The 24,124-nt window shown below is 35.6% G+C and overlaps 1 protein-coding gene across 1 annotated transcript; it reads right to left on the bottom strand.

Moving 5' to 3' along the window:
* LOC140228772 (serine/threonine/tyrosine-interacting protein-like) lies at window positions 1-9,926 on the bottom strand. The gene is made up of 10 exons (XM_072309051.1): window positions 9,795-9,926; window positions 9,181-9,213; window positions 7,963-8,016; window positions 6,865-6,962; window positions 5,237-5,297; window positions 3,829-3,905; window positions 2,697-2,747; window positions 1,905-1,977; window positions 861-927; window positions 1-117 (listed from the first exon to the last, which is right to left on the bottom strand). The coding sequence occupies exons 1-10, from the start codon at window positions 9,882-9,884 to the stop codon at window positions 74-76; spliced, it is 648 nt and encodes a 215-aa protein (XP_072165152.1). The 5' UTR covers window positions 9,885-9,926; the 3' UTR covers window positions 1-73.
* Window positions 9,927-24,124: the final 14,198 nt, after the last annotated feature.

Raw genomic sequence — 24,124 nt, 5'->3', positions numbered from 1 at the left:
CTACATCATACACACATGCTGCCCATCATTATCATTGCACAGGAATTAAATGAAATATGAATCTTAAATCTGGTTAGTCTGGCTCCATCTCCTCTTCCTCCAGAGGGCGCTTTGTTCCTGTTTAGAAAAAGCAAAGTGATACAAAACAAAAACACAAAAGTAAATGCTCAATCCATTTGATAAACAACAACAACAACAAAGACAACACCAATGTCTACTGTGATGTAATTATTTAGACTTGTGCGCTAGACCTACAAAATAGTGTGAAATAAAGTGGACGACATAAAACTTGGAGTGGGATTTGGATTTAAAAAAGACAAGAAGAAAAGTGAGCACAAAACACTGAAAATTTCAGTGTAAAAAATTTGCATTCCATTGTCACAATTAATGCCCTTCTGCCCTCTCCGTAATCTGCTCCACAGAACATGATTAACTTTCCTCTGAAGGTTAACCATACCCTACCAAGAAAAAAAAAATGTTGCCAGTGATGGCAAATCTTATAATATGCTCCACCTTGACATTAGACCCAAGGCCTCTGGGGACACAGAAATATTAGAAATTCATAATACTTCATCAACAACTTAAATACACAGTTTTTCACTTCTACAAGTCCTACAGGCTACTGCATCCATCAAAGTTTCTCATGTAATCTCCTAAATTTAGCATCAACTTACAATTCTACAGTGACCTTTGCCTTGTAATTCCATAAACCCTCACACAGTGTATACTTTCAATATGATTTTCCAATGCAGGAAGTATAGATATGCAGATCTATCCCCTAACAGAATATCAAATTTGTTATGGCAAAAAAAAAAAAAAAAAAAGGAAAAGGGAGCACATGGTCTGTGAAGAAGTCTTACCCAATTGTAGATTCTCTGATGCATTTTGCTGCATTTGAATTCTAGCCGTAAATATGGACTCGTAGGCCTGCAAGATGGATGATACAAGGACAAAGGGATGATAGCATTGAAGGTCACAAACAACACACACACCAACTCACACACACACAAACACAATAACTTTATAATGATTTTGATGCGACATCATTAGCTAAGAAAAGTTGCTTTCCTTATGAAACTAGTCATGGTAAAGAAAGGAGTAAGAAATCAAATGTGAACTGAGCTTGAAATTGTCAGGGAAGTCTGATACGGCTGCACATCAATTGCTCAAATTCCTCTAGGGAGTAAATGATCACATGAGAGACATCACAAGTTTGCCACCAAAAGCTTCCATTTCCAGTCAACATTTCCTTTTGAAAATGTATAGTTCCATTAAAGGTCGCTTATCCCTTTTGCGTATGTCACAGAATTTTGCATGGTTGAAGAATAATGTTTCCCAACATCATGTATAAAATTTTACGGCAATGCACCACAGTTTTTTAAAAAGAAATAAATTTAAACTCATGCAACACAAGAATAAGTTCCCCTTTTATACTGTGAATAATGGTAATGGAATGTTTTTGGGGGTCCAAATAAATTCACTGGAAATCTATAGTGTTATTTTCCCCTCCATTATAAAGAAGTTTTAAGTATGATTATTCTGAAGAAAGGACTGCTTACCTACCTCTTCAATACACCAGCTTATGAAAGGACTCTTAATTTTCACGGTTGCAAAAGGGACGTGCAAACTCTAAAACAAGACAGATTGCATTTCAACCAATGGCCAGAGAACATTGGTTGGCATGTACTGTAAAACGAGGAATGTTCGCGTGCATTATGATTTCGTGAATTTCGCGAGAGCCAAGATTCGCAAAATTAAAATGCACACAAAAGTTCTTACCTACACTATATGCATTGAATGCCAGTGGCAGTTCACAAAAATTTCATGCCACGAAAAAGGCCATCGGCTCCAATTATTCACAAAAATTTCATGCCGTGAATATTATTGTGTTTTACAGTATTTACCTTCAGCTGACTGGCAAATCCATCGTTTACGCTGATGCAGAATCTTCTCTCTTGTACGTAGTGATATGCAGTTCTGATGGCAACAACAAAATGACGAAATACGAGGATCAATCTCTCACACATATGATTATATCACTCACATGACATCATTTCAAGAGATGCATAATAGTCACAAATTGTTTAAAACTTCTATTGGAAAACTTAGAACAGCTGACTGTGATACACTGAAATGCATCAGGCATTTGTGATTGTGTCACTCACATTTTCATTAGAAATAAAACACTTGCAGCTCATTAATGAGTGGCTGCAGACAGTGCTAGATTGCTGGAGTTGATAAAGCCAATTCCCTGCCACTCCATATAAAAGGGTCTATTATGGATCAGGGTTGCTGGTTTTTAGCATTGCTTCCTAAAATTGCTAAAAAAAAAAAAGAAGTTCGATGATTGAATACACTATACACAATGGGTGATTTCACTACATTTCACTTTGAGTGTACAGCTGCATTTTGTAAACAGGGTAACAGTGTCATCATCAACAGCATCTGAAAATTTCAAGTTTATGCTGAGACAAGAGAGAAGAATGGACTTGGTTTCGTTATCTCCAATTACTATGCTTGATTGATGTAAGAAATGTACAGAGATACCAAAATCTGCTGGAATAACTTCAGTGATGATTGAGACATAAATGAACATTAGAACATTTTCTATGTCGATGTAGGGCAATTTGTCAATCAGTTGGAACATTAAAACAGGTGACAAATACCTGCATCTTGTCATATTCAGTCTTACATACCTGTACCTAAGTCCATATGTTTCCATTAGATATCCAATGACCAGTGCTGCACTATCAAGATACAATGAAGAGAAGCAAAGAAATAACAACTCTCAATATCTGATGTCAAATTGCTTTTGATCATACAAGTCCCGAGGAATGAAGAAATATTTATAGGTCAATTAAAGTATCACTTTACTTCATCTGATTACAATGAAATGATAAACAGTGCTCTCAGAGTAAGGACAAGGAATTGATTTATCTCCGATTTTGCAGTGCTATAAAAAGTTTGGGCAGTTGGGGTGCAACAATCAGGCCTGAGATTCAACCATTTCAAGACTGATGGAAATAATACCTCTTTGATTTCTTGAAAACTCACTAAAACTGACCTATGGAACACACATTTTAAAAAGGGTACTGATAAAGCTGGACAATGAATAATAATAATAATTATTCACAATATCTATAGAGCTCTAATAACATTAAAGGGACTGTACAGTACTGGTTGAGGTGAGGATTCAGGTTTATAACATTCCTAAGTGAGATAATGAGAAACCTCTTATGAAATATAAAAGAGCATGTAATCTTAAGAAAGATTCAATGTTTATTTGATGAAAGTTGGTTTTCAAATGGCTGGGATATCCCAAAAAGTGATAACAATAAAAGGCGACAGGCCACGACTTTCATTAGGATCTCTTTGTTTCATCTTGTTTTTGGAAATCTCAGTCATTTCAAAACCGATTTTCATCAAATAAACTTTTGATTCCCCTTAGAATTGCATGCTCTTGGACATCTCATAGAGTGGTTTCTGAATATCTTGCAAAACGTTAAAGGCTAAATCCTCACCGCAACCAGAACTGTACAGTCCCTTTAAAATGTCACTAAGAGCCTATGAGAAAGAGATAGAGAAAAGAAAGAGGTTAAACAGTATATAGCAAATTTACTTTTCTGTTCTACTCAGAAAGAAAATGTGTCATCACTTGTGTAGACTACCACACAATGAACACTGCAAATGATGTACAATAACATTGTCTCACCATGCAGAAACAAACCTTCCAACAAAACATATAATCCCTCACTACTGTCCAAAACAAAATTTCTCTTTGGTGTAAATGCTGCCAAGACAATGACTCTGCGATGAGATGTGAATTACCTCCGAGATATGCCAGCATTTCCATGAACTAAGACTCTGCCGCCTGCCTGCAGACATGCATCAATGAAGTTTTTCACCTGCAGAAAATAATGGTTATGATAGCAGTTTAGTAGTAGTCATAGTAGCAGATATAATAATGATGATGATGATGATGATGATGATGATGATGATGATGAGGATAATAATAATGATAATAACAATAACAATAATGATAATAATAATAAAAATAATAATAATGATAATAATAATAATAATAATAATAATAATAATAATAATAATAATAATAATAATAATATAATAACATTGATTATGATAATCATGATAATAAAATTAACAGCACTAATAATAATAACAACAATAAAATCATCATGAAATGGTTCTATCTTTCCAGCATTGCTAGGTACCCATCTTCACACCAAGGTCATGACAAACATTATAAGTGAAACATTTGGCCCAAGAATTTACATGCTAGGCAGGGTTCAAGCATGATCTCCTTCTCAAAGTGAAACTCTACTCCATGCTCAAGGTGACTTCAATAAATACAGTAATATCAAACAAGCGCCCCCCAAAAAACAAACAAACAAACAAACACACAAACAAACAAACAAAGAAAATTTCATTCCACAAAAGTTGAAATATAACATCAGTCGCAACAATACCTGCAAAGTTGATGAGGTGACAATGTTATTGGCCCACAACTAATCAACTGATTTCTACATAACGATGTATAAATCATGTTTGGGTCCATAATTCAGTAGTTATAACAACCTCATGCACAAAATGGGGTGATCAAAATGGAAGTCGGTCAAAGTGGGAACACAGAAACAAGCAAAAATCAATTCTTGGCCATACTGTGCAGTAGTACTGGCATTTTCATTCTTTTGCTTATTTCATCTGAACTCTGGAGACCTTGCGAGAGAATATGACAACAGCACATAGGCCTATGTAGTGTACAATTCACATAATGCCCAGCACATTGTGTGTCTTGGCAAGTGTTTCTCTAAAAAGCAAGTTAGAATGAAAAACACAAGAAAAACAAATCTAATTGCTATCATATTGATAACAAATATATGAAAATCTGAAAGCAACAGTCACTTCTATTCACAGGAAAATAGAGAGTGACTAAAAGAAAAAGAATAAAAAAAAATCACGACATATCTAAATGTAGTAATGGAGGCTCATGAATGGAAGAAAATACAATACAAATGCCTCCTACCCACATTCCACTCACTGTTTGTATCACAGCTTGATGTCTGCAATCTGTTGTGGGAAGGTGTTTTTATGCCCACTTGCATTGCTATTTATAGTACCAGGTAAGCACATCAGCATGGAAACCAAGGGAAGCATATTATCACTGCAACCTGTTGGACTGTTCAGCCAATATGTTGTTTCAGCATTCCGCACTTACCGTGGGAAGGTGTCTAATGATGTTTTCCATGGCGTTATCTGCAATGTCCAGGACAAGATATCTGGAGCACAGAGAAACAGCATGTGAAGGATACTAAACAGTGGTATCTCTTGGCCTCAGAAGTCATTGCTCTGCTGTGGAACCTATCTCCTCTATCTTCATGTCTGCACTCTCTCTGTGTCTGTCTGTCTGTCTGTCTGTCTGTCTGTCTATCAGTCAGTCAGTCTGTCTGTCTGTCTGTCTCTGTCTGTCTCTCCCCATGTCACTCCTGTATATCTCTGTTCCTATCGTTCTTGTCCAATGTATTTTGTCAAGCAGGGCAGTCTAGACTTATACTGTATGCGCCGAATATTTCGCGAGGTTTTTATTTTTGCGAGTTTTGTGAGTCAGCTACTATTCGCGAAATTAAAAACACATGAAAATATTGACTCTGATCCTGATATGAATGCGACGTACGCGTACACATTTCTCCGTTCATTACTGGACTCCACGATCGCGAATTTAACCACTTGCGAAATCACCGGAAAGTCTCAATTTGCAAAAATTTAGACTCGCGAAATACATGGCGTATACAGTAAATGTCAACACTCAAAGTTACAGAAAACAACTTTAAAGGAGAATTCCAGCTGATTTTCAGACTTAAAATAACAGCCATACAACGTATATTGGTAATACAAGGTACAGAGTTTCAGTCCCACAGTGCACTTCTGACAGGGCTCTGCAGTGTGAGCAGGAGCTTTTTGCGAGAATTTCACACTGTTACGCAAGCGGTATTATAAAGGAATTACATTGCTACATTTCTGAAATATGTGAGCCTCCTACTCATGCATTCTTATGGTGAGCCCCAACTCATGCATTCTTATGGTGAAGCTCCTATATCATCATCCTGGTTCAGTGTAATTTGTTTTAACATTTTTCTAGGTATTGGTTTCTCTGTTCAGGGACCACAATTAATTCCACAAATCTAAACATGGAGGTGTCGATTTACGTACCACATGATGTGAAATTATGAAAATTGCCTAGACTTCCCCTTTAAACAAACTTACGTGGGTGGATTGATACCTCTGATAGACTGATTGGAGGCCACAAGGTATTAAGGCCAGCAGTACCAATACACACACAAAGATTGCAAGCCAGGAGGTATCCCAGAAAGCAAGCACTGAAACATTCCTGACAAATATTTCTTGCCATTCCTCTGTGTTTCACACAATATTTTATCTAGAACTGAAAATCACAATCTCTCATTCAATCACAATCTGAATATTGTTGATCATACCACAGTATGAAGGGTAGAAAAAGGCCAATCTTATTACTATGCTAGGGGAAAAATAAAAAACAACACAAAACTTTCCTCCAAACAAACCAGGGACCTGTTGCATTAAAGTTGAGATCAGACATAAGTCTCTGAATATCCAATTGTGATTGGCTGATATTAACACAAATCAACAAAGAGACAGAAGTCAATTAGTGAAATTGAAAAGAAAAGGGGTATTAGTCTCCCCACACCTCCGGTGGGCTTGACAAAAATCATCATGTACGAAACATGAATATCAGCAGCAATCTGGTTGTTTTAATTTACATCTTCCTTTACATTCTACAGAAATAAATATATCAACTGTTTTTCTTACTGAAATCTGTCAGGGAAGTTTGGTTTGATTAGCGCGGCTTCAGGTGCCTGGGTGATGCATAAAATATGGGTGATCCCATGCTCCAGTAGGACAGGTAACTAGGATAAAGTAGAATAGGTAAGAGCAACAAGATATTTACAAAACTTTGAACCATACCACATGTGTATGATATGGCTGACTCTCACACATAAAGAACACTGATATAAAGTTACATAATAAAGTCTTTGTGTATTGATAGGCACCAATGACATTAGCACTGTGTACATAAATGTACGTTTAAGCAGTGAACTTTTATTTTTCCTTTTGCTATGGCACAGCATGCCTAGCATATTTGCCAGTTGTAATCTGTCACAAAATATCAAATGCAAGGTAAATGTCATGCACTTGTTTCAGGTCTCTATTATTTTGGCATTGTACTGAAGCTCATGAGCCAGCATTCTGCTTATAGGTTCATGCTTGTACTTTCATCTATATTGATGACCTCCGAAACTGAACATCTGTGTCATCTATAAACATGTGTGAAATTTATCGGGGTAGGTTGTGTCCACACTTGTAAGTGGATGAGCATGCATACCGATAATGTTTTTACAAAGAAGTGCATGAAGTGTATCCAGTAAATCATACAGTATTACACTATACCAACAAAACGGAAGCAATTCCAATGTTAGTGAGTTCTAAACAATGTGATGTCTGACAGAATTTGCAAAAGAGGTGTCATGGTAGTGTAAATGTGACCTCAATGTCCATTTATATGTGCAGATTGCAGAATATGTGAATTTGCTGAATCTCAGAAAGAAAAAAAAAAACTACTTTGTGCAATTCACAACAAGTAAATTTGTAACTTTGTACTTTCTTTGATCTTGAAATTAAGTGATTGAGGTAACTTGTAAAAGGCATGCACATTCACATGACCAAGGAAATTATTTTGAGGTGAATACAGAATGTCATGTCTTCTTATTTAAACATTATGAACTCTCTAATCATTTGTCAGAAATATCTCAGATTGCCAATGAGCTGTTGCTTCTGTCTTTTATACAAATGACCATGTCACACAGGTACATTCTACTTCTAGTCTCAATTCAAGGAGTAGGGTCATACCTTGCTCTTTGTAGCAGCTGCATATGGTCCAAGGTATAATCCTGGAAGAATTTCCTACAGGATGAACAATGTTGATATTCCTGAAAGCAGGCTAACAAATGTTTCTCATCATACATTTATATGCATGCATTATCACTGCTTACTTGCAGCAACTACAAGATTTCCAGCAATTCTGTCATAAAATGGAGACTGCTGCAGAGATAGATAATGTCAACTATAGAATTGTATTTCTTAGACCATATTAATCAACATTTATGGCAAAACAATATCAGTATTTGGGGTTTCAGAGAAACTCCATATCATGAATCCACAGAAAACCTTGTGTGTAAAGTTGTATTAAAGCTCACATCAGCATCAACATTTTACCACAAGACATTGTATGGTAGACTCCATGCTGTCAATTAGTACTGGAAATACAATGTAGCAGTCCATGGTGTTTGCATTTATCTACGAGACACATGTTAATCAGTTCAGAACTACAGTTAGTCATTCTGATTAGAGAACAAACAAGAATTTGATTTTTTCTTTCTCTCTCTTTTTTTTTAAACAATCGCAACATTTTCAGCAATTGATAACACTTCAATTATACTAATATGTGTTTTGTTCTGATTTTTCCTTTTTTGATGATGCAGAACATACACAGAATGTAGCCAACTTGGGGCATAAATCCTACATATATAGCTTCGGTGACAAAACTTGTGTTCCTAGTGACTGAAACATAGTTGTTTGTGTACATTTTCCCCCTTCAAGCACAATTATAACAAGTCTCATTCATGTAGGTGTTTGAGCTGGCACAGACATACAGCTGTAAATAGCTGTTAAACATTGCTGAAAACCAACAACACTAATACATGCATGAGGAACAATGGAGTCGCAGCACTGTACACAGATGTGTACATAGCACTTATGCTGAACTAGGGAGGTGGAAGAAAGATTTCTTCCACCTCCCTGGTTGAACAATAGTAAATGTACAATTAGGTGCAGATTTATATATCAGTATAAATTTCTTGGCATATTCTTAGCTCAAATCACAGTAATGCTTTGATGAGCAGCATTCAAGTTTTCATTTGATCTAATCACAAAGGCATCCTTTGATTGGAAGCAGTTAAATTTCCTCCTGTGGATATCTGTGGACTACTAAATACTCTAGTATTAAACACACACACACACACACACACAAACAAACACAAACACACAATAAAAAAAAAGAATCTGTACCTGCATTTCTCTCCTTCTTGTATACACCCAATCCTGTACAGATGACAGGAAAAAAAATAAACAAAACAATCATGATAAATTATGACAGACTATGCTATGAAGTTTTGAATTAGTTTTCTTTTTTGATTAGATTTTTGTTTCAATTTTTACCAACCATACCAAGGTTGCCATAAGATGTATGAAGAGTAAAGACTTGAACTGAAGTCTGCTTTGCAGTGCAGTGTTAACAAAGTGTCACTGTCAGTGTCAGTATCAATTCTTTAAGTGTGAAGACCCTACTAAACAGTTAAATTACGTTTAGATTTCTAATACTTGGATGGTAAATTACTTTAGATCTAGATCTAGTTTGAGTTTCTAGACCTAGACTTTTTTACGAACACCCGCGTTGCGATCAATGATCTCTATAGTATAGGAAATCATTTCCGATAGAGATCAGTGGTCGCGATTGGTAACGTAATTTAGAGTTGTCTACAGCTGAATAAAATTTATCGGGTTACAGCAAAATTTACAATACATGGGACTGTTTGAAAACAAAAACAACACGGTAAAAATATATATCGATTTGATATGATATCAAAATGGAGCATAGTGCTCCTTGCAATTTGAAAGCTTACCCCGGGTTCTCCATCACGATTAGGGATCTGAGGGAACTTGAGTGTTTGCAGTAATGTGGACAGTGCGTCTTCGTAATATGGCTCTGCCATCGCTGTCACAGCAGCAGAAAGACTACAACACTCGATCAACAATCACGCTCCTCTATGATCCTGCCACACAGTGCTTGCGCTTGGCGCTTTATGCACTGCGTGGACGTGGATAGGATGATGAGCTTGCTGCGGGTGCAGTGGGGATGGGTGCCGGGTGTTTACCAATGACACGGCAGATTTATGCAGACAGTATTTTAGTACCTGTAATCTGCTTTATCTCAACATTCAATCTCAAAATGAAAGACACTAGTATCATTAAACAAGTTTTTGTATACGACTGTTTCGGCAGTACCATGACAGATGACTGCAGGTTTGTAAGTGAGATTGTAAGGGCCAAGGGGGATTACACTCGCTAAATGCCTCTTCAACTCTGGAGAAAATCCTTAGAAGCAGGGCACTAGGAATGGAGACTAGGCTACTGGTGCTTGTTACATAATACATGGTCTGAAGATGTATATGACTGATTTCTCTCTCTCTCTCTCTTTAATCAATCTGTCACCCTCTATGCAAATATAGTGAAGGTCGCAAGGACGCAACTAGCATGCAACCCATTTTAGCCATAATATAATTTACAAGTAATTCCTTGGGTCGGGGAGAAATTAAAAGTAATTTTTGTAGCGTGAATAGGCAATATGATGCCACTCTGTTTTGCCTAATACTCAGAAAATTGGAGAACAGCTTTGACCGGGAAGTATTTCAAAGAAAACCCCCTGACTTGCCAGGACATGATGATTGTAATGCAACAAAGTAACTATTCTGAAGAAAATTAAGAATGAAAGTACGGGATGTGATATTTCGTGATAGAATTAATTTCCTCATTACATTTTTAAGAAGTCTACGGTCTCATTGACATCGTCATGATTGTGGGAAAACGAATTACTATGAGAGTATGAACAGTCTCCATTCTTTTTCTTTTTTTTTTTAAAGCAAAAGAAGAGTGATAACTTATACTGATAGGGTTAACAAAAATCTTCCTCTGGTCGGCTTAGGGAGAAGGCTGGATTGTCAGTCACTCTAATACGGACAGAGAAGACTTGTTTTGTGCTGGAGCTAGAAAGATCATAGTTCTGAACGACCAACAATCGAGATTTTGAGAGAAATTGTCCGGTTTTGTCCTGGCGTACTGAAAAACTACAGAACTGTAAGGACCTATAATGAAACAACAGCGATTCTGTGTTGGTTTCAGGGAAAATGAGCAACACTACTGTAAGATATTGCATGTAAATAGGAACTAGATTGATTCAAGCAAGCTATTTCCGCATATACACTCTCATAAGAAAAATATGTTTTTAAAACTTTGCACCTTTTCCAATGTCACTTTCTGGGAGTATCTTTTACGTGTGCAACTTTGCAGACCATACGTTTGTTCGTTCGTTTGTGTGTTTTTGTTTTTGTTTTTGTTTTTGTTTTTTGTTTCATATTTTCATCTGAGATTGAGAAGATGGCTGGGTAGCCCATAAATCAGCTGGTCTTCCATGGGGTCCAGTCTGACGTGAGGCGCGCGAGACCACTTTTGTTAACCGGGTTAAATGCACCCTGCTTTTTTCGATGATAAGGAATGTTCAAAGCGGAATCTATATTTGCGTGCATGAGTTGTGACTCGCTGTCACACGTGGAACCTCTTAATGACCTATCTACACTGAGGGAGAGAGTGTTTTGCATCTTACTGGAGGAAAAGGTATTATAACACACAGATAGACTATATAGGGGAATCGAACCCAGGGTCCACTGGATCCGGAGGCAGTCGCTACCGACTGAGCCAGATCATTTTATTTAGTGATGGAAGTGGATCGTGGTCACATTTGCGTTTGGATACGAGTGATGTGATTCGAAGAACCTCATGATAATCGCACACTAGTCTTCTTGACTGTTTCTTGACTCCGAGGTAAGATGAGATGTTATAGATCTTGTCTTCTTGCCTTCTCGGACCCGAGAGGTCGAGAAGACGAGATCTCAGATCTTGTCTTTCAGTCTTCCCGGTGGCAGTAACGAGCTTCCATCATAGTTCCGTGATCACTATAATGTATATCATTATGAATACTTCGGTAATCATAGTGCGTGAATGGGTGATCAATAATTGTGGGGTTTTTTTTTTCTGTGTCATGTTAATAACTCTGATGTAACAAAATAAAAACCTACACTCATCATATCTGTTGACCATGATACGAAGGGACAGAGAGGGAGAGAGACAGAGGGAGAGCAACAATCGCAAAAAAAAAAAAAAAAATCAAATACAAGCCAAACAGACATGAAAAAGCTTTACATGGAATTGGCATCCTTACCTGAAAACTAGACTGGCCTTTAAACTTCTAAAACCAGCACTCTCGAATAAGTATAATCATAAATAGATAAGCAAATGAATATGAATCTGTCTATATTATATATATATATATATATATATATATATATATATATATATATATAAGTAACAAAGCTGCAACAAAGTTCATGCTGTATTCACCAACGGTTTATTTCTTCACACAAATTTTCGAGCGTCTCGCCGCCCTTTCTCAAGTGTTGATACTGAGAGAACAATAACAAAATTTTGTTATTGTTCTCTCAGTATCAACACTGGAATATAATAAATATCCCTGATCATGACGCATCTCTTCTAGAATGAGTGTCAATGTTTCAAAAAGATGAATGAACTATACCAGAAACAACTACCCTTTTAAAAAGAAAACACTACATAGTCATAATGTATGAATGGAACATCAAATCACGTGTTCACGTTTTTCTCAAATGCTACAGCTCAATTGGACAATAAATCATGAATCAAACACAGCAATTTGCCGCCAACTATAACATTCCTCGCGCGCACACATAAAATTTCCAAACCTGATTTAATGGCTCATTCCACTAATTAATGTTTTAACAAATTTTCGAGCGTCTCGCCGCCCTTTCTCAAGTGTTGATACTGAGAGAACAATAACAAAATTTTGTTATTGTTCTCTCAGTATCAACACTTGAGAAAGGGCGGCGAGACGCTCGAAAATTTGTGTGAAGAAATAAACCGTTGGTGAATACAGCATGAACTTTGTTGCAGCTTTGTTACTTATCTTTTTATCTTGCCAACACGTGGACTACCTTATCAACATATATATATATATATATATATATACATATATATATATATATATATATATATATATATATATATATATATATATATATATATATATATAATGCACATACATAATTATATCTTGTATGAGTGTGTGTGTGTTTGCTTTATTTGCTTTCCTCGGGCATTTCATTGTAAATATAGGTTTTCCCATTCATTTTCAAACTTTTTTCATTCAATTTCACAAATCTTTATTTCAATTTCGTCGCAGGATGTCGGGAATAGGCCAATCTTACTTTCAAATTCGTCTTTCGTCGTTCATTTTCAAATAAAGTCCATTCAATTTAGTCATTTGGCATACATTTTCGTCATTTACAGTTCAAATTCGTCAGTCTCACTCGCAGCACTCAAAACAGCAGGATCGATTTCGTCTTTTGTCAATCATTTTCGTTAAATTTTAATTCATATTCGTCTCATATCTCTATCCGGTGTGATTTTCCAGTCATTCATGTATTTTGTTTTCTGTAACCGTTCACATTTTACATTCAGGAGTTAACATACACACAAGTGTCCCCCCCCCCCCACACACACACACAGAACCACAGATACAGACACACACACACAAGCAATCCGAGTACACAGTGATACACACAGACGTACCGTCTCGCAAATGAAAACACTGACAAACGATTTCCACGGAAACATGATTAAAGACAAAATTTAAGTGTAGAATTGTAGCCTGTTTAATGCCAAAGAATGGATAGCATAATATTATGTTTGCTACTTTCCAGGGTACAAAATTTAAAGTTTGCTTCATGCAAGATGATGCGAAAACCTGAACATTACGAGTTAAAGTTCAAAATGTGACACTGACATACTGTCCTGGGTTTTGACCTTTGACTGTCGTTTATCCTTCAATCAATTTTGGTTGGCAGTCATGTTTTTTGTGTGTATTGTCTAAGCAAATGGTTAGGGAATAATGTGTAACGATACAATTTACGAGAGAAAGTAAAAATATGTCGGCTTAATGTTGTTTCACCATCAAAATAAAGAATCGACAACATCTGACTAATTTGAATGAAAAATTCGTGAAATTGTGTGAACAAAGACGAATCTGATCTTCACATTCTGCGATCCAGTAGCGGGAGGGATGAATTTGAATGACAACTAACGATTCTGAATGCTATGTCTTCGAAAATGTTTGACGAAAAACGAATTACAATGACAATTGACGAAATTGAAGTTAGGATTTGCGTTCCACGGGCTTCTAGGGACGAAATTGAATAATAAATCTTTAAAACTGAATGACAAAAGTGCGAAAATGGATGGGAAAACCTATAATATCTTATGCTAAATTCTTCGACAGATGTGCGAAATTGAATTAACGTTAATAATTAACCACGATCTTGAATGGCCGTTTTCCTCGCGATAATCTAATAGGCGAATTGGAATGATTCCGTTCTCATAACGAAAAAACAAACAAACAAATGAAAGCCACTAATTTATATCACAATGTCTAAAAAAAAAAAACAACAACCCAAAACAACGTAGGCCTATTATACCTATTGAATGATAAATGGAGGCGGAAATATATCCGAGCGCTATACATGCAAGGAATGAAAATACCCGATTAGGGCAATAATGGCCAAGGAAAATTCTATACTATATCATAACAACTTTAGCAGTGAAGAAAATTTCTCTTTTCGGGAGAAATCTTGTATGCTTGCATTTACTTGCTAACAAATTCAAGATAACAATTTCTTAGTGAAATTTCAAGTTATTGGGTCATTTCGATCTCTAGGATCAAACATGGACGTCCGACCAGTATACAAAACCCACTATCCATATACATTGAACTCTTGAACAAGAGCGTCATTTGCGTTTTCTCTATTAATCGAAGTGTCATTGTGCTCACATGTTACTCATAGCAATAAAATCAAATACGAAATGAAGAAAAAAAGTGGTCTAACTTGCCGATAATCGATTACGTATAGCAAGTATTCAATCTGGAATATAATAAATATCCCTGATCATGACGCATCTCTTCTAGAATGAGTGTCAATGTTTCAAAAAGATGAATGAACTATACCAGAAACAACTACCCTTATAAAAAGAAAACACTACATAGTCATAATGTATGAATGGAACATCAAATCACGTGTTCACGTTTTCCTCAAATGCTACAGCTCAATTGGACAATAAATCATGAATCAAACACAGCAATTTGCCGCCAACTATAACATTCCTCGCGCACACACATAAAATTTCCAAATCTGATTTAATGGCTCATTCCACTCATTAATGTTTTAACAATTCAACTGCAAAGTCTACACATAGAATGTGATCATGGAGCTATAGTATTTTTTCCTTTTGACGGATGTCCATTAAAAGATATCTCAGTTTTATTTCATTTTTTTTTTCTAACGGCAGAGTTGAAAAGTTCACATACACACAGTAATGCATTTTCCTCTCGGCACAACTTTTTTTCTTTTGTTTCTTTTTTCTCTTTGCTAATTTTTATCCTACACTTGTTTCAATTTAGGAATAATTTATTTGTATTGTCACTTCTTTCTAGTATGGAATCCTTTCCCCTTGGCTGATTAAAGCCACACACACACACACACACACACACACACACACACACACACACATACACACAAACATAAATACATAGATAATATACATATATATATTTTTCCCCAGCATGTGTGGGAACATAAATGGCATATATACTCTTCTCCCTCCCCCCACACTTTGTCCTACAAATTTTATGAAATGGTTGACAACTGTATAAGAAAAGAAGAAATGAATTCAATCTGTAGAGATCAATCTCTATGATTCAAACCTAATGTAATGTGTCCACTGCCTCGCCATTATTTTTCATTTATTTATCTGTCGAGATGTGTAGGCGTTAACAAAAATGTTGAACATGAAGTGTCATATATCAATTTCTATTCATTTCTTCTAACATTCTGCACCCTTCTGATTCTTAAATTTGATATTGAAACCATTGACATATTTACATGCGATATGTTTGCCTCTGACAAGTTTTTTTTTTCCCATTTTCACACTGATAAAATCATTATGATTAATCATCTTTACATTAAAATCTACCTTATTTATTCAGGAGTTATGTAAGAATGACATGAAACCTGTGTTTGTTGTTGCATCAATATCATTCATTCCTATATACTTTGTCAAATTCTTTCAAATTTTGAATGTTAAAAGGTTTGAATGTTCAAAATTTTGAAACTTAAAAGGGAATAAATATTTCCAAACAACTGCATTTGACACTCGACTTTACACAAACACTAACACACACACACACACACACACACGCAAGACACACACACAAACAATCACCAACAAAATAATAATGCTCATTCCGGAGGTCCATAATTCCAAAAATTATATAAGGTTCGTCATTCCAAAGGTTTGTTGTTGATCCAAAAATCAAATATGGTGCGTTGATTGAAAAATGAAAAAAAAAAAAGTTTGTTATGCGGAATAAGGTTCGCAATTCTGAAGGTTAAAGGGGAAGGCTAGTAACTGATCAGTGGGAATCAGTGGAAATGCTGGGAGATGATATTCCTATTCTTATGGGATTCATTCAAGAGTTCATTGTATATCTACTGTTGTGTGAAAATGATTTGCTTCAGAATGGTCTCATATTCAAGTAATGTGCAGTTTAATGCTCCCAGGTTAGCGTCCCTGGTCAGTGACGGAGCGATCCAATCTGCACATTACTTGAATATGAGACCGTTCTGAAGCAAATCATTTTCACACAACAATAGATATACAATGAACTCTTGAATGAATCCCATAAGGATTGGAACAATCATCTCCCAGCATTTCCACTGATTCCCACTAATCAGTTACTAGCCTTCCCCTTTAAAGGGACTGTACAGTACTGGTTGAGGTGGGGACTCATGTTTTGAACATTCCTAAGTGAGATAATGAGAAACCTCTTATGAAATATGAAAGAGTATTTAATTTTAAGGATTTAACGTTTATTTGATGAATATTGGTTTTCAAATGGCTGAGATATCCATAAAAGTTATAATAATAAAAGGCGACAGGCCACGCCTTTTATTAGGATCTCTTTGTTTCACCATGTTTTTGGATATCTCAGCCATTTCAAAACCGATTTTCATCAAATAAACTTTTGTTACCCCTAAGAATTGCATGCTCTTTGACATCTCATAGAGTGGTTTCTGAATATCTCGCAAAACATTAAAAGCTAAATCCTCACCTCAACCAGAATTGTACACACCCTTTAATCAGTACGTTCCTTTTTCTTCTTTTTTTTTTCATTTTTGGATTAAAGAACCTCTGGAACAACATTTTTTTCCCCATTTTCGGATTGACGAACCATCAGAATAACAAACCTTAGTTCATTTTTGGATTAATGAACCTTCGGAATAACAAGCATCACCTGAACAAACACACATCCCAAATATCTGTAAAGATCTTTGCACACTCTTTTCCGTTCTCATTTACATCCTTAAAAGCATGCTTTCACAGTGAACCTCATTTGACATCATGGATAAAAGAGACAAATAGATTTCTGACAACTCTCCTGCCATTATGAAGCCATGTAAGAGCATTTGTCGTTTTAATGCAGTAAGTCTTCGTTCGTTATTGCAATATAATATATACACCTCACGACATCCTGAGTTCAGCAATGTCCACTCACTTTCAATAAATCATTTTTGAAAGCAAGACCGAGTCTGAATCTATACATACCAATAACCTTTTTTTCCTTCACAATTCAAGATGTAAAGTTGTTAGATTTCATTCAGACTCATAATCTTGCTTGACTGGCGTACGACCAAGCAAGCGAGCACTTGTGCCGGAAATTTTCAACAGAATGTCTATTGACATATATAGTAGGTGTTCGACACAATGTCTAATCAGTGTGGCACCAGTCAAAACAGATGCAAAACTTGTCATTTGGTCTGGACAGGAATTCATCAAGGAATGATCCTTTTATTTATCTTAAGATCTTTGAGAGCAACTTCTTGTGGTCACTTTTCTAAACTGACTTAAGTCAACTTTTCTAAACTGACTTAAGTCACACTGGAGATGTTGTTATTTAACACACATGCTACCACCAACTCGTAGCACAATAATGACAAAACTTTTGAAACCCACAGAAAGCTAACTAAGTTAGCTGTTGTATAGAGATGGTTCTCTACAGATGCATGCAAACAGAAGAAGCATTACAAGAATAAGTGGGAAACAATCAACAAAATTTGTTACACATTAAAACTTTTATACACACGCGAGTATCACAGGATTCTCCTCACACCAGAATGCTTGCACAACGCAAAACTTGCTCGACAGGTAGAGCGAATGTGTAATGCATGCATACCACATTTGAATGGCTGCAAAATTGTCGGGTAAGAGGAAAACAGTTCACTAGCAGCGCTTATCATCAGTCTCCTCAAAGCCAGGATGCATGACTGTTTGTAACATGGCTTATCTAATTGCTTTTTTTCCAACCCGGCAACTTGGGGGAGCCTACCAGGGAAAGCTTGACATCTTGTACCCTTGTATTTCGCTTGTTTTGTTTGTTTATCTGTTATCACTTGTACTGTCTTGCAAATGCCAAATGAATAATAATGATATTGAATAATAATAATTGATGCCTACAGAAACTCAGTGGCATTCTTTTGAAAGTGTTTTTGAATCAATGGTATGCACTTTGGCATGGGATGTAAAGAAAAAAATAAGCATTCTTCTTTCTTTTGTAGAATTATAATTATGTGGTGTTTGTAGATTCCCATGCAATAAGGACTTTGAGGTCAAAGAGCATTGCAGTAGACATAAGCACCAATAGATAATGTTCAAAAACTCCATGAAGATATTGTACTGTAAAGCTACAAACACAAACATTCACGTTGCATTGTGTACAGTAATGATTACTGTTTTTTCTTTCTTTCCCAAAATCATGTGGGTACTTTAGCACTGAAACATGGTTTCAAATTGTTTCAATAAGCTCATGTTGTCAAAGGTTTCAATTTTTCCTCAACTCTCAAACTGTTTCAATAAGCTCATGTTGTCAAAGGTTTTAATTTTTCCTCAACCTATTAGTTTATCCTGTCACCATTTTATAACTAATGCATGAGAAATTAATAATGTGCTTGGTTTTCTTTGGTAACTTTCCTAAAACTAGCATGGCCTCAAACTGATGTGATGTGCTTCTTCAATCTTAATTCTTCTTTATAAAAGAAGAATGGGCAGAGGGTCAAGTCCTAATTGGATTGGGACCAAATTCCTTGGAACAGGTGAACCTAATTCAATACAAGTACACCAACCATAACCAGCGAAACCTGGATTCTCCACTGACTTTATGTATTAATGTCCCACTGCTAAATCAGTTCTTTGGTATTTTCTAACACTTAACCAGAGCTGTAGTTTGAACACTTTTCATGAAGCAAATGTTCAGACTGAGGCAGAATGAATACAGTAAAATATGATAGATCACATCTCCTTTTGTCAGGAAATGGTAAAAACAGAAAGAATTCGAGAAAAAAATCAGTCCCTTTTGAGTATCAATGATTTGCATCATCAACCATGAGAAAACAAGACAAAAGGTTTTTTTTTTCCCCATGTTGTTGTTGTTGTTGTTTTTTGTTTGCATTACGACACAAAACATTTATTCTTATTTGAATACAGAGCTCATATTGCGTAGCACATTCTGGCATCAGACAGCTCAAACAGAGCAGAGAACTCATGCCGAGATAAAAACAAAATGGAGGTACCGTTGCACTTATGAAAGCATTCCCCAAAGCCAATCATAATGTATTTCATCTATCTATCACTCAGAATTTTATGTTAGTTTGCAAAACTGCCGCTTAAGGTTGTACTTCATTTCTTAAAATCCTACCACTTGAAGCATGGCATAGTCATCATGAAAACTTTGCAACAGAGTTTACAGGATTATAAACACACCAAACCCAACGCTTAACATAAAGGTAATATTTTAAGATAGAATTTACAAGAAAAAAATAAAACTCCACCAAAAATATGTTCCTAGTGTGCTTTGCCACTATAGAAAATACATCAAGTACTTTTCCTAGTGTGCTTTGACACTATAGAAGATACAGCAAGTACTTTCATCAATTACGATGTAAATCAAAATTGATTTGAAATTCAATTTGACAAGCAGAGGGGCCACAATTGGTCTACTGATAATCATATCAACACAAACAGAGCCGTTGACTCTGGCTCTAGACAAAGATTTTTAAGACATCATTCATTTTTGTTTCCAAGAAATATGTTCAAGTATGTTTCACATGGCAATTTAGGTCATACAACACATACCTCACAGACTAAGCTCCCATCAAGGTTCATGTCCTTTTATTTATTTATTTTTTCTTTTAATAGCAGAAGTGACAGAATTTCACATTAGGGCAATTTCATGGTGTAAATTCACAACCAATAAGTAGTTGAATATTTATTGCATGTGAATCAAAGCAATTCATAATGTTTTCCACATATCAATGTTTGGTTGGTGCATCAACTCCTTTTACAAGCATGCTCCAGTCACAGTGGAAAACACATACACCTAGTATGGTTTCTCTGTATAGACTGGCACTGCCCAACCTCTCCTGCCATCAAAACTGCTGAAAGCACAGTAACAAAAAAAATCCCCCAAACAACAAAAATGATAGAAAACAAATGTTTCTTCCTACTTCGCACATGTGATGAATACATGAAAGGTTTTCATAAATATCTTAAGAAGCAGGTTTGTTTGCTTTTTCTTTGCATTGACTTTAACATTTAAAGAAATGAATCATTACAAAATAAGATTCAAAAAATAACAAAATTCATTATAGTTCTTCTTGACAAACAACAGAGATATCATGGCAGACATACATGGTAGCAAAATAGAACATTTACAGCGTATAGATGAATTTTTATATATAAGTATTCTGCATTCACTTCATGTTAAGTTTCTAGAATGTTCATAGTTAAGTCCAATGCACTCTACAACCCCGAAGGCAACATATACAAACCTTCTATGAATAATAGATTCTATGAACAGCCAAAAATCTGCATATGCTTATAATCTAAAAAAATACAAAATATATTAAAGCTCCAGAAATCACTTACATGTAATAATAAAGTTTATTACAAAGTTGAAACAAAATATGAACATGTTTTGATACTCTTCAGAATATACAATGTTGTTAAAGTCTTCATCACCATGCAATAGACTTCTTTTTTCGATGTTTACAACCCCAAAAGTGTTAGTGAATACTTCTTAAATATAAGACTTATACTTCTTAAGTATAAGATGTTATCAGTGCCATCTCATTGATCACCAAGTTGTACAGCATAGAAATAATAAGACATTTGTCAACTAGCAAATGGAAAGAATACATGTACCAAAAATATAACCCCCCCTCAAAAAAAAAAAAAAGTTATAAAATCAGAGTCATAGCCTAAGTGAAACATTTTGAACACCCACATGATCTTGAGTGTCTTCACTTAAGCGCATCGTTGTATCCACTCGTTCGATAGGTGTCTACAATGTACTGTTGTCGATGAAGATAATATACCACATACAGCCTGAAATTAAAATCGGAGTTGTCAGAGAGAAATGCGGGGGAGGGGAGAGGGGTAGGGGATCCATATTGTATTGAATTTTCCTAAGAACTAGAGGCCCAACAGCACACGATGCAAGACTACATAATAAGCCCCTTTATGGATCTCGAAGAAATTGAGTGTCTGTAGAGGTTAACAGAAACAAATATGCACAAGCAAAGAAAGAAAAAGAGCTGCTTTATGTTGTCATTTCATCACTGGAAGCCAGTACCTCATTGACAAATTGAATACGAGAAAACACTAACCCAGGAGTATTTCATTATTCAAGTCATTTAAACCAAGCCATCATGGTCTACATGACTGAAATATGAAAATACTGAAATGTTGTGTTACCCAAATGTTCAAGCACCCTCTAAGTGCTTGTGGTGTACATGTTTTAACACAGATCTTTTCCTTAAGCCAAACTTTAATTTTCACTGGCACTTCTAATGCTAAGAATATCAATTTCCCTCAATAATGATGAGAGGTCTTCTGACTTTGTATCACAAGTCTCACCTGAAAAAAAAAAACAACAACCAAAAACCTCTATCAAAAACTGCAGAACATTAGTAGTTCAAGTTCACTGAAAAATCTTCTTCCTCTCTCCCCCTCAGCCCCTCCCCTCCCCCCTACTGAAGCAGAGGTATATGAAGCATGACAGAAGGAGAAAAATTAACAATTCATAAATTGGGACGGAAAAAAAAAAAAAAAAAGCAAATGATGAATGTAACCCTTTTCAGTAAATTTTCAATCACCCTATCATTATTATCTAGTTCACAGCACCATCCATCGATTTGTCTTACAGAGCATCTTATGGGAATACATTTCCCAAAATAAGACACAAAAATGTTGAAACGTTACAAAATTCACATTTCACCTCAGATTTAGAAGAAGATGTTGATTTAAGACAAGATTTTTTCGCATAAATTGTTTGAAATGTTCATGTTAGAGCTTTTGACGTACAATATGAAATTCGAGCCTTATTTGCTGATTTTCTCTTTGTCGTCCACTCGGTACGAATGTGAATGGTGAATTGTGGGTATGGATTGTGATCCTGGTGCATAGACGAGATGTGAAAGCCATTGATTATTCCATTACAAAAATTGGGTCTGGAATTGTAATGCAATTTTACACTGTGCTAAAAGATAACTTTTTGTAGAGGTGTTAACTTGGAGTCTATTTTCCAAAAATCGGAGTGAAGAATTGACATTATTTTGCAAAAATCATCATTTTTAGGACTTTGTGAATAACTATTGTTATTTTTGGCTGAAATTTCATCCTCTGAGTATGGAATTCATATTGTCCAAAAATTGGAGTGAATAATTAACATAATTTTGCAAATATCATAATTTTCAGGACTTTGTGAATACACTGTAACTAGTGTTTAATTTTGGCTGAAATTTTATCCTCTGAGTATGGAATTCACAGCCACTAAAAATAAGTGTCCTGTGATATGATCCACTCTCTTTCACGATTAACTGATCAAATTTGTTGCTCTTGGAAGTTTCCAGAACAACTCATTCTTGGAAAGACAGAGTCTTCTCTTACACAGGTCTAGTATTGTGGAACAATCTCCCTTTCTCTCTCTCCATAATGCACCTTCCTTGCCAATTTCAATCTAAAGACTTCCCTGTATGATTTGTAGCACACATTATCTTTTCTTTATGTAATTACCTATTTTTTTTGTACCCGTTAATGTTTATTTGTTTTTATCCTTGTCCTCTTTCATTCCATGTCTTGTCTTGTGTCTCTTTCCTCTCTAGCACCATAAGTGTCTCTATTTAAAGGGGCATTCCAGACGATTTTCATAATTTCACATCATGTAGTACATAAATCGACAGCTCCATGTATAGATTCGTGGAATTTGTTGTGGTCATTGAGCAGAGAAACAATACTCTAAAAAATCTTAAAACAAATTACACTGTGTTGATGACATAGAAGCCTCACATAATATCACATTTCAGAAATGTAGCAGTGTAATTCCATTACAGTACCACTTCTTTAACAAGTTCACCTGTGTAGAATGTATGCATGTCATCTTCTTTTGTTCTGCTTCCTTGAGCCCCGACTCATGCATTCTTACGGTGAGGCTGCCATGTCATCATCCTTGTTCATTGCAATTTGTTGTAAATTTTGAAAATATTCTTATTCCTCAACCCAATCACTATAAATTCTGTAACTCTGTACTCGGTATAACTAATTTATAGTTGTTCAAATGTAAAGGTCTGAAAATCATGCGGAGGTCTCCTTAAACAAAGTGTGCACTCTATGAGAAGCCACACTATTACATCATCATCATCAGGATTTTTAACATTGATAAAGTGTCACCATGAATTTATTGAGAGTCTGGTACTGTAAGTACAGCTTTAATCACAAGACAGCAGTAGACCACGACAATAAAGACACTACTGTGTACTTTTTCTTATCAACAAAAGGAGGAAAATTTACTTCATATATATCTTTATATATTTGTGCACCCCTCACTACTCTATTTTGCAATTGTTTGTTTGTTTGTTTTTTGCCTCAAGAAGATAAGTACTAGTATAAGTACTATGGAAATATTTGAATGTGAGAAACCATT

This window comes from Diadema setosum, chromosome 1 (assembly GCF_964275005.1).
Source record: "Diadema setosum chromosome 1, eeDiaSeto1, whole genome shotgun sequence".
Classification (NCBI taxonomy): Eukaryota; Metazoa; Echinodermata; class Echinoidea; order Diadematoida; family Diadematidae; genus Diadema; species Diadema setosum.
The sequence above is the reverse complement of the archived record's forward strand: the minus strand, read 5'-3'. Positions and strand labels throughout refer to the sequence as shown.